Below are 12,428 nucleotides of genomic sequence, written 5' to 3' on the forward strand. Positions count from 1 at the left end.
AGGAGGCTGCTGAGTGGAGGACTGTTCATAATAATGGCTGGAATGGAGTGAAACCATGTGTTTGATGAGTTCGATACCATTCTATTTATTAAATTCCAGCCATTACTCTCCAATTAAGGTGCCACCAACCTCCTGCTATGTAAACCTCCTTCAGTATGGCAGTCTTCCTGTGTGATGAGGACATAGCATATTATCCAGGGCCAATGATTGGATTAACTGTACTCACTCCAAAACTCATGCGCTCTCCTCCCTGTAAAAGTCTCCCAGACTTGAATAAAAATGAATATTGTCCAATCCCTATCCCCAGGTGAGTCTGCTGGGCTATGGAACTCTAGAGCAGCATTAATGCAAAAAATGTAGTTTAAACAACTAATTTTCATTTTATTATTGTAAGATCACAAAACATTAACTGCATGTTTATTACATTGGCCTTCACATTTCGACTAAATTCTATGGTAACTTAAACATCAAGAGAAATACACCTAGCGCTTATGATTCAAAAGGTCTAAAATAAATGCAAGTCTACTATCCAGTGTGAATACATTTCTATCCATATATAACAGAAATCACACGTGTCTCAACTAAAATATATATCCCGGTTGTTACATACAATACATTTTGACAGAATGGCTGCGAGACAGACTGTTGCTGTACTCCCAGGTAAGCCCTTGCTTCTGGTACCACTGAAAGCGTAAAAGGTTAGGAGAACTAAAAACACACCACAGCTCTGTTTGTGGAGCGTTTGGTTCTGCACAGCCACACCCTAGTCATCCCTTGTCACTCTGAACTATGAAAGGTACATAATGCATTTATTGTCATCTCCCTATCAGGCCACAGCATGCTGTGACATGGGCCTGGATGGTATTTGTGTTGAATTTTTTGAGTTAAATACAAGAAAGTATCTATCGTTTCCATGGTTTCTTAGTTAATACCATGTAAGTACCAGGTACAGTTGAAGTCTGAAGTTTACATACACTTAGGTTGGAGTCATTAAAACTCGTTTTCAACCACAAATTTCTTGTTAACAAACTATAGTTTTGGCAAGTCGGTTAGGATATCTACTTTGTGCATGACACAAGTAATTTTTCCAACAATTGTTTACAGACAGATTATTTCACTTATAATTCACTGTATCACAATTCCAGTGGGTCAGAAGTTTACATACACTAAGTTGACTGTGCCTTTAAACAGCTTGGAAAATTCCAGAAAATGATGTCATGGCTTTAGAAGCTTCTGATAGGCTAATTGACATAATTTGAGTCAATTGGAGGTGTATGTGTGGATGTATTTCAAGGCCTACCTTCAAACTCAATGCCTCTTTGCTTGACATCATGGGAAAATCAAAAGAAATCAGCCAAGACCTCAGAAAAAAATGGTAGACCCCCACAAGTCTGGTTCATCCTTGGGAGCAATTTCCAAACGCCTGAAGGTACCACGTTCATCTGTACAAACAATAGTAAATATAAACACCACGGGACCATGCGGCCGTCATACCGCTCAGGAAGGAGACGCGTTCTGTCTCCTAGAAATGAACGTACCTTGGTGCGAAAAGTGCAAATCAATCCCAGAACAACTGCAAAGGACCTTGTGAAGATGCTGGAGGAAACAGGTACAGGAGTATCTATATCAACAGTAAAACAAGTCCTATATCGACATAACCTGAAAGGCCGCTCAGCAAGGAAGAAGCCACTGCCCCAAAACCACCATAGAAAAGCCAGATTACGGTTTGCAACTGCACATGGGGACAAAGATCGTACTTTTTGGAGAAATGTCCTCTGGTCTGATGAAACAAAAATATAACTGTTTGGCCATAATTACCATCATTATGTTTGGAGGAAAAAGGGGACAGCTTGCAAGCTGAAGAACACCATCCCAACCGTGAAGCACGGGGTGGCAGCATCATGCTGTGGGGGTGCTTTTCTGCAGGAGGGACTGGTGCACTTCACAAAATAGATGGCATCATGAGGAAGGAATATTATGTGGATATATTGAAGCAACATCTCAAGACATCAGTCAGGAAGTTAAAGCTTGGTTGCAAATGGGTCTTCCAAATGGACAAGCATACTTCCAAATTTGTGGCAAAATGGCTTAAGGACAACAAAGTCAAGGTATTGGAGTGGCCATCACAAAGTCCTGACCTCAATCCTATAGAAAATGTGTGGGCAGAACATAAAAAGCGTGTGCGAGCAATGAGGCCTACAAACCTGACTCAGTTACACCAGCTCTGTCAGGAGGAATGGGCCGAAATTCACCCAACTTATTGTGGGAAGCTTGTGGAAGGATACCTGAAATGTTTGACACAAGTTAAACAATTTAAAGGCAATGCTACCAAATACTAATTGAGTGTATGTAAACTTCTGACCCACTGAGAATGTGATGAAATAAATAAAAGCTGAAATAAATCATTCTCTCTACTATTATTCTGACATTTCACATTCTTAAAATAAAGTGGTGATCCTAACTGACCTAAAACAGGGAATTTATACTAGGATTAAATGTCAGGAATTGTGAAAAACTGAGTTAAAATGTATTTGGCTAAGGTTTATGTAAATTTCCGACTTCAACTGTAAGTACCAGCTAAGGCAAAAGTGCAGCTCAGATACAAAGCCTACCCTCCTCTATGGTGTAACGTGGCATCTAGAGAAATACAATAGTCCGATCATTTTTGGCACGATACCTTTTATCAGCCCCAAAACGCCCTTTGGTGTGTACCCTCAACTCTGTAACTTGCTGTTCCTATGTCAATATAGAATGAGCCCCATCAAATCTGATATGATGGAGGATGGGGGGGATGAGAGAATAGGGGGAAGGAAGGAGGGAGAGACATATGGAAGAGAGGAGATGAGGAGAGGAGACTGGATGAGAGGGGATGAGATGGCAGAGGGGAGGAGAGGAGAAAAGAAGAGAGGGGAAGGAGAGAGATGAGAGGAGAACAGAAGGGAAGCAAGTGACAGACAGGAGGAGCGGAGAGGAGAGGAGAAGAGGGAAAAGGGAGTTCACAAGTCACGTTTAATAAGTACTCAGGAGAAAAGGCATTTCTCTCAGTGAGCAGTTAGGGGAATGCGTATTCAGATGACTTCTGGCGTTTTAAAAAGCCAAAGAGAGAAGTCAGATAAATGTAGGAGTTGAAGGGTATAATGATGAGGATGTTGCCTGAAGTTACCCCAGTTGATATAGCAGTTCAACTACCAACGTTGAGTTTTGCCATTGCGTGATATGTTCAAGCTTTGCCTGTTAATACCTTTGACAGCCTTTACATCCCTGAATTGCATTGATTGATTAAATTGATTTGATCTTTCAGAAATTCACATATTGCCATATCTCTTGTAGGAGGTCGCCGTTCACATACAGTGGGGAAAAAAAGTATTTAGTCAGCCACCAATTGTGCAAGTTCTCCCACTTAAAAAGATGAGAGAGGCCTGTAATTTTCATCATAGGTACCCGTCAACTATGACAGACAAAATGAGAAAAAAAAATCCAGAAAATCACATTGTAGGATTTTTAATGAATTTATTTACAAATTATGGTGGAAAATAAGTATTTTTCTGGTCTCGGTCTTGACTTGGTCTCGAACCACTTGCTCCCATCCCGGACTAGGTCTTGACTCGGTCTCGACCCCCCTTCGGTGTTGTTATTGACTAGATCTTCCTTTAGGTGGTCTCGAACACAACACTGGCAGGCATAGTGTGCACGACTTGGAACACTGCTCTTCCAATCTGCATCCATTATCAAACAACCAAATTGACCGCAAGGAGCCCAGACATATAGTATTTCACAAAATGCTTTTACGATCACACATGACTTACAGTCTTTTGTCCAACAATGAAGATTCCAAAAATATATAAGCTCAGAAAACTTTGGGGGGTTATACAAAACCACCCGTGGGCCTCCAGTTGGGAAGGCTTGATAAACAGTCAGAAGACGAAGAAGAGGACCGGGAAAACTTTTGCTAGTGAACACCATACTTTAACGTTAAGACATCGTCATAAGATATTGGATTATTATACGAGTGTTGAATTTACAAAGGGAAATAGCTAACTAGCCATTATGTAAAGGTAAAAACATTTTAAATATGGAAGCCAAGCAGGCCATCAGACGAGCATCAATATTAAGCAGAAGTTTGAGCAGGGGAACTAACGGCAGCGTGGCAGGGTATGAAAAACAAACACACGTCAAAAAGGAGGCTTGTGAGATTTGTTCCCATAGAAATGTACCTGCTGAAAGTGAGCCACTTTCGTGGTACCAGTTATCCCGAGTTGAACACGAGTTGAGCAAAGTTACCTCGTTAGCTGATCTTCTGAACTTCGCAATTATTTTCTGATGCAATTCAGTCAGTTCAAACCACCCTGTCTACAGATTGAAATACTGTCTAAAATACTGTCAGACTGATTTGTAATAGTCTGTCATAGCACAAAAAAATTAACATTGGCAGTCGATTACATAACTGTTTTACATGCTGGGGTCGTTTATTATAATTTTTTATATCAAAAAGGGGGGGTCGCTTGCCAAAAAAGTTTGAGACCAGTAGACTGATCACTTGACCAATGTGACGTGCTCTGATTGGAGGATTCGTAAAAGTTTGCCCACTAGGTGGCGGTGCCAAACAAAATTCCCCAGATAATAGTTGCTCATTTTCAATATAATTTTTTTGCAGCAACCATTCCTGGCACTGTTGCCTCAAAGGTGGAGCAAACTGCCACAGCAACTCAAAGCCATACCGACAATTACATTTTAAAAGAGCCTCAAAAGCTGGCCAAAGAACGAAGAATAGAAAGCATTTTCATGTCTTTATCTATGCAATGTGTCTGTTTTTGCACTATGCACTATAGGGACTACAATGGAAAGAACTTTGACTTTTTTGTGATATCCCTGTCACATTTTTACAATGTATGTTCTCTGTTTTTTAAAAGTAGCAAATAAAATCAATCAACTATCAAGCGATCACAAAAACTACCACTTTTAAGGCAAGTAGAGATTACCTGATCTACAAATTACCTTGCATCCTAAATAAATGCTCAATATTATTGTAGATCAGACGGTCACAATTTACCCATGATACATCACAGTTTTGATGCTCTCGAACACGGCCTGTGGAGCTGCATGGCAAGCCCCTTATGATTTTATTGTCTGCTATGACATCCCGTCAGTTAATTGTAAGGCCTTTTTCTGTGTTTGTGTTTTCTCTTTAAAAACACATTTGTTGACGTCCATTGCATATAAAACACATCCACTTCCTTTCACACATTATGCTCTTTAATCCTTTCTGTAAAGTCAGAGAGGACATGTTCAAGTGAGCCACAGAGTCTGCCCACCATGGCAACCATGGAGACATCATTAACTGCAATGACAGGACTAAAATAGAATCAATTCAGAACGCAGGTGGATTAGTGTCAGCAGGTTTCTAACATTGGTGGATTGGCCAAAATGCCAGAATTACTGGACACGGCCGGCAGCCATTGAGCCTGACTTTTGCGCCATTTTTCTGTTGTCATAACAGCCTATATCGAACATTTGGCTGACCAAATCTTGGTAGGCCCCCCTATCAAGATGGGCCAGCCCGGTTTTCTGATTGGCTGAGCTGAGGTGGAACAAATTCACATTCATAGTCAAACGTGCATAATCAAAGAGAGTGAGATCCGCTCTGATTCTGTTAGTCAGTCTGGTGACGGATTACATTACATAGCCACAGCACTGAAGGCTGGAAAGTCTTGCCTAACTCCCGTTTATTTCATTTAGCTGAAAAGCCCCATCACTTTTTGGCTGAAAGACACGCACTCTCAAATGAAGCACAATGCTGGAAATCTATCCGTATCCGCATAAACCCGTCAATTCATCGTTCTTTGATAAACAATGAGAGAGAGATACCATAGAAGATAGAGATAGCGAATGAGAGAGAACAGGGAAGACAGATAGGAGAGATAGACAGTAGTGCTGAGCGATTAGTGCTTTTTGAGGTTGGTTCATTTTCGGTTCAATTTGTAAAAAGTAATCACGTTTTCGGTTTCTAAAGACATTAAATGCGGTATGCGTTATGTGGATTGAATGCTGTAACACAGAATAAAACAATTACTAAAAGTCCCATGATGGTTGTGACTGCCCATTACGGCTTATCATTTATCAATCATTTAAAATAAAATAAAATAAAATATTTGATGATGATTTCTGCTCCTTATGTTGTCTAACAAAATCAGTATTTTAGTAGTTCTTCAAAATAAGGCACACTTTTATGACCGCTGAATACCAACTATAAATCACTTAGATCATGTTTTTTCAGGTATGCTTTCTATCCCTCTTGCGCTTTCTCACTTGTCTCTGTCAAGTTTCTGCGCCACACAGACCGAAACTGGACAAGCGCAATGGATTATGATCATTGTAGTTAATTACCACATTTTCTGTGCAAAACTATGTAAAACATTGGCATGTTGGAAACTACAACTCCCTACTATATTGCACAGTTCGGACTTGATCTGATTTATCTCTACAGAAACTGAGCAGTGATCTCACAGAAGAAAAAAAAGAACTAAATGGTATTTAAATAATTGAAATATCGGTCAATTAGTTGTTTAAAAACTGAAAGAATAACTGACATTTTGGATAATCACTCAGCACTAATAGACAGCAAGAGACAGACTCCTGTTGTCATAATTATCATGGTACAAAATAGAATGACAAAATACAGTTACCTGCTTTTAAAAAAGACGAAGTCCGAGTCGGGATCACAATTTTTATTTAAAAATGTTATTGAACAACATTTACCTCAATCCCATACGCTATATATTTTTTCTCTGGCAAAGAAAATCTTAACATCTCAAATGTATAAGATTTACTCAAATAATGAGAAAGAACAACTCCCCAATAAGTCCTCAGTCTCTCTATCCAACCATGCCAGTTTTTTAAATATCTTTTGAATGTAAATATTCTTCCCACCATCACAAACAAAAAAGGTGGAGCTGAAAAGGAACCCTAAAGGAGAAGAAACTGCAGGCTTCCCTCAGCCTAGCACGAAAACTCTTACGTCTCTGAAATATGAAGTAATCAGGATCAATAATCTTATGGACAACACCAACATCAATTTCCAGTATTGTTTCCAGCTAGGGTTGCAAAATTCACCAAACCCTCCATCCGGGATTGTGAAAAACCTGGGAACTTTGTGAAAGTTTTCATAATTTTCCAACCCTATTTCCTGGTAAAAGTCTCAAACTTGCAGGTGCATGCACGTCCCTCATAATTTGTACAAGCAATTGGTAATAATAATACTATGACATAAACATGTTAACTTTTTTGGTCAATCTCACCGTCTCATGCACACAGTAAAAATAAATAATAAGCTAGTAGTTCATTGAAGAATAAGGGCTTTTTTCAGAATCATAATACACATTAATACATCTAAAGTTGTCATCTAGCAAAGTGTTACGGCTTGTTGCCGTGCTTGCAGTGTTCATGGGTTGTTGTCAAGAATAGTCTCTTCCTCTATCTGCTGTAGTACAGCGATGTCACATGGAGGTTGGCTGTCCAGCTAGAAGAGAAAGAAGATAGAGGTTATAACATGATACCAAATGATACTATTTGATAATGCAAACACAGCATATTACTAAATGACACGGCACAACTAAACATAATATAACTGACACAACACAACACAACAGGACACATAGTAACAGGAATCCTGTTACTATTGGCGATACCGGTCAAATAGGACTATGGAGTTTTATAATCTAGTTGCCTCACTTTTCAACTGGTACCCGGCTGAAGTCAGTCATACTCACTCTTGAATCGCATGTAGCAGGAGTTACAGTAGAGCTGTCGGTTCCGTATTCTGACCTCAGCTCCGGCCTCCGATCCTCCCAGGTCGGACTTACAGTCAATGCACTGGAAGTTAGGGAGAGAGGGGAACGGTCAATGAGAGCTAGCCCAGATCCCTCACTCCCAGATGAGGAGAGGAGAGGACAGTTGCCCTCTGGAGGAAAGACGAGTTCCACACACACAGAAGGAGCAGCCATTGGGAGAGTGGTAAGACATATACCCACGGAGCCACAACCAGATAGACAGAGCAAATGAGACACACCTGACACTAGACTGACAGAGACAGAGAGACCAATGAGATTAGTGAAACTGACAGTTCAAGCCCAAGCATACATGTAGGGACTTTTGGAAGCTTGTTGTGATGTCAGAAGCCCCAGGATGAATTAATCAAAATAAAGTGTGTTCGTGTTAGGAAATAGTGAGGTGAAGGATTGATTAGTGGGGTTTAGCACAAATGCAATCAGATTTCATGACACATTCAGAAAACCATGAAAACAATGTGCCAATACTGTTTGCCATTTCCGTAGCAAGTTTTAGAGCTTAGAGAATTTGGAAGATAGTGTATTTTTCAATTAACTGAAAAGTTAGTGGAAACATTACTCCAGTCAAGTTAAACTGGAAACCATAAATAAATGGTAATCATTGGAAGTTACTATTCACTTTGGAATTCTGTTTCCTTGGTTTTGTATGTGTCGTTATACAGGATCAGACCAGATTGTGATCCCTTCATGCTGTTTAGGTTAGTATCACATTGATCAGGGTCATGGTGTCCATATTAGGACAGTCTCATTCTGTTGATAAGGTTAGTACTGAGATGACCAGGCAGGTTTAGTCTCTGCAATTGACCAATCACAACCTCAGTCTCCAATTCAGGGAGGTCCGGTCTTGAACTTTGAACTCTCACCTTGAAACAGGTCAAATGATAGCAGAGTCCCAGGGACTCGATGATCATGGCGGCTCCCTTGCCCAGCGCCGTGTCACAGAACGTACAGATTTTCTTGCCACTCACTGACCTGAGATTACAGATCGCAGAACCGTGACTCGACTGGAGAACCCACAATACACACACAGACTGGATAACCGAGAATACATTTACATTTTAGTCATTTAGCAGACACTCTTAACCAGAACGATTTACAGGAGCAATTACGTTAAGTACATTAAGGACACAGACAGATTTTTCACCTAGTCAGTTACAGGCCCAACCGCTAGGCTACCTGCCACCCCAATACACATGCCCACCGACCCACCAATACGTTCAGGAAAAGGCATTGGGTCAAAGGTCATAATAACCTGAGGAAGTAAATGCATGGAGCTCATGTTAAATAAAAAACAGTGCTAGAAAGCAACAACAAGACTGTATTTACATTCCACTAAGCATACCTCGAGTGGTTCAGTAAACAATTTGTGTTTTTACCACGGACCGCACTAAGGACTCTGCGTGGAAATTCAGCATTTATAACATTGGGCTAGCGTCAGTGAAGTTTTGCTGAGGAGGATTGCTTGGTGGAGTGTAATCCCAGGGTGTAGATTAGCTTTAATATTGCAGATAGAACCCACAATCTATCAATGTAATTGTCTGCATAATTTCCAATCCTTCATATATATTTCTTTGTAAATATACTGTATATTTTTTCACAAATAGACAGGTATTGTCTTTTCCATGGTAGCAAGATAGTATCTATTATTGCTAACTTTCTATAAAAATGTATTGTATTGAGATCATTTCTTTCTTTCGGGATATGAATACAGAGTATGTCCAGTTCACAGTCAGACCATTTTATTTGTAAACTACACGATAATGTAAAAGTTGTATTTTTTAGCGATCCAATACGTAATAATTTGGTTGTAATCCAGAGAGGTTAGAAACATTATCTAGATCCTCTATGAGGCTGTGCAGGGATCCAAATTGTGGATTTAAAAGAAAACATGAATTGTCAGCTTTGTTTTTAAGCCCTGGATTTCTAAACCCTTGATATTATTGTTGGATCTGATTTTAATAGCTAACATTTTTGTTGTTGTTATTCTGTCTCTCACTGTTCAAATAAACCTACCATTAAAATTATAGACTGATAATTTCTTTGTCAGTGGGCAAACGTACAAAATCAGCAGGGGATCAAATACTTTTTTCCCCTCACTGTACATCACTTTAAGCCATTGAATAAGAGATTCTCCCAAATTGGTGTTACCCGTTAACCCCAGATCTAGAATCAGACTTTTACCTCCAATATCTGACACTGTATATGGGAGCAAATCTACCTACTCAGTTATTTTGGTAAGCAGCATTCTGCCATGTGATTGGAAGTTGGATGTTTACCTGCTGCGTTGCTGCGAGGATGGGCGTGACTCGCGTTCGAGGCCAGGAGAAGGAGTGGGGGAGGGAGATGGCGATGACGAGCATTTGGACCCAGAAGACGGGTTCCTCCCCCCGGACCCTCTGAGGGAGCTCATGGAGAGGGAGGAGGGCAGGGTGGCTGAGCCTGGACGACCTCGGACCCCGCCGCCGCCACCATCGCCATAGCCACCACTGCCGTAGCCACCATCGCCGTAGGAGGATGTGGTGTTGAGGCTGGAAAGGGCAGATTGAGGCCAGTTGTAGTTCGGGATGGATGAGGTTGACCACGATGAGCGCCAAGAAGAGCGGGTCGTGGTGTCCAGGTTGTCCAGAGACTCACCTCTGAAAAGTTGAACACATTAGTGGATGTTAGTGGGTTAGCGTAAGCACCCACATATCCTGAACACCACAGGCCAACTATGTTGATATTGACTCCTCTGAAAACTGAAACAGGAAACAGACTGGCATGCAGGCTAGAGCCCCAAACCACTAAGAAATGTGATCTTTACTCCAGTTTTTGTTGTAGGTTATATGGACACAGTTGGCACGGTGTCCTTATTAGAACAGTCACAAATCCATGAAAGATGTGTCAGAGTCATGTGGAGCTATCCTAATATGGACAGCGTACCCCAGGCCAGCGGAGCCCCAGGTGAGCCCAAGGCTGGCTTAACCCTATCATTCAACACACACAGTGTACTGTACTGATCCACCACCCCCACACCCCCAGGCCAGCGGAGCCACAGTCGAGCACCTGCTGATGGGGCTGGCAATGGGGTCCTTGCTGGTGGTGGTGCTGGTGGAGCGCTGGCGGATCCAGCTGTTGTCTGTGGCCAGGTGGGTTTTCTTCTTCATCTCCTGCAGGATCTGCTGCCTCTCTAGCTCTGCCTGGGACAGGCTCTGCTGGCCATTCCTCCACGATGCCTCGCCCAGCCCACCGCTGCTAGTAACTGTGGACCAATGAGAGAGGAGAGGGAGTCAGTAAATAAAGACGAGAGCCAATGGGAGAGGAAGGAGTCAGGAGATAGACATGAGAGCCTATGATTCATCCATCGATCAGGAATCAAACAATCAGGAAACAACAATACGACCAGTGATTCATGATCAAGACAGATTGTAAAATCTGGAAGTGTCTGACTCTTCATGCCAAACGCGATTGATCAGCTGAGCTGATTGCTTGATTGATTGGGTCCTGCATTGATTAGACAGGAGAGGTCAGGAGCAGTCGAGGAACGGCAGAGGCCGTGAACCACACCTCTTTCTGTCTCTCTGTATCTCATGGCGTTCAGGATGTTTCTCCTCTCCAACTCCAGCTCGGACGCGGCCAGGAGACTCTGTGCATTTTTGTCTGCTTTACGTCTCAACTCCTCCTCCAGTAACTTCTGGGCCATGCCCCCCGAGCAGCCGTACCAGCCTGGGCACAGTGTGTTCACACTCACTGACACAGTGGCACAGACACAAACCGCTAGCTTGGCTAAAAGTGTCTGAGTACAGCCTCTACAGATACAGATCACACTCACTGACTCCTATTCATGGAGTCGCATCGTTGCCTTTTATGAACATTCTACAGACACCGCAGCCATATTGTAGGGTGTCCACCCACTCTGCCGAGAGTTGGTGAAAACGCACTTTTGTTATAAAATACATTTTACCAAGACAAATATGATTCTTCATGTTCAGTGGGGTCTTTCTCTAACATATCATTAACATTATATCCAAAAAATAGGATTTTGTAACCTAATACAATAATAAGCACAGAGCTCTGTTGAAAGAGCTGTGCTGCTTTCTCGCAGCGACTTTTGAGGATTTTACATGTTGTGGTGGTCGTCTGCAAAGTTGTTTCCACTGGTTGCAAAAAGCCAAATTACCGAACTGAATACATTTAAAAGGCTTTGAAAATAAAAAGCTGGCAGTACGCTCAGTGCCGCAATCTCCGGAAAACAACAGGAATTTCGCATTAATTTGAAAAGCGTACACTAAAATATCTATCTTACCTCTATGGGGGATTTATTATTCTCATAATTGATGGGATGACTAACTTAGAAAGAATGCATTCTAGACTGGGCTGATGTAGGTTGTGTCACCTGGCAAGCTATGATTGATGTGAAGAGCTGTTTTAGGGGGTAAGATAATTTGTGTCTCCAAATACTAGACTATACTGGTTCTTTGTGATCTGTGAACCATCCTTGGACGTAGGAATGGTGTCTAGGGGAGCTGGCTCTTCTCACCATGACAGGTTGTTATGATAAACTTATGCCTGGCAACCGGGATGCGCCAAGGGGTTGGGACCAGC

General features: G+C 41.6%; 1 protein-coding gene across 6 annotated transcripts in view; it reads right to left on the reverse strand.

The window, feature by feature from the left end:
- Positions 1-6,710: 6,710 nt before the first annotated feature.
- Positions 6,711-12,428, reverse strand: part of lmo7a (LIM domain 7a) — a 110,623-nt gene continuing 104,905 nt past the window's right edge. For all 6 annotated transcript variants that reach the window (XM_084161117.1, XM_084161116.1, XM_084161114.1 and 3 more), the window contains 5 exons: positions 10,890-11,085; positions 10,121-10,480; positions 8,708-8,816; positions 7,767-7,869; positions 6,711-7,516 (listed from right to left, as the gene is read on the reverse strand). In XM_084161117.1, the coding sequence (XP_084017243.1) occupies positions 7,494-7,516; positions 7,767-7,869; positions 8,708-8,816; positions 10,121-10,480; positions 10,890-11,085 (791 nt within the window). In that variant the 3' untranslated portion in view covers positions 6,711-7,493. The remainder of the gene's footprint in view (positions 7,517-7,766; positions 7,870-8,707; positions 8,817-10,120; positions 10,481-10,889; positions 11,086-12,428) is intronic.

This window comes from Coregonus lavaretus (genome assembly GCF_964263955.1).
Source record: "Coregonus lavaretus genome assembly, chromosome: 5".
Taxonomy (NCBI): Eukaryota; Metazoa; Chordata; class Actinopteri; order Salmoniformes; family Salmonidae; genus Coregonus; species Coregonus lavaretus.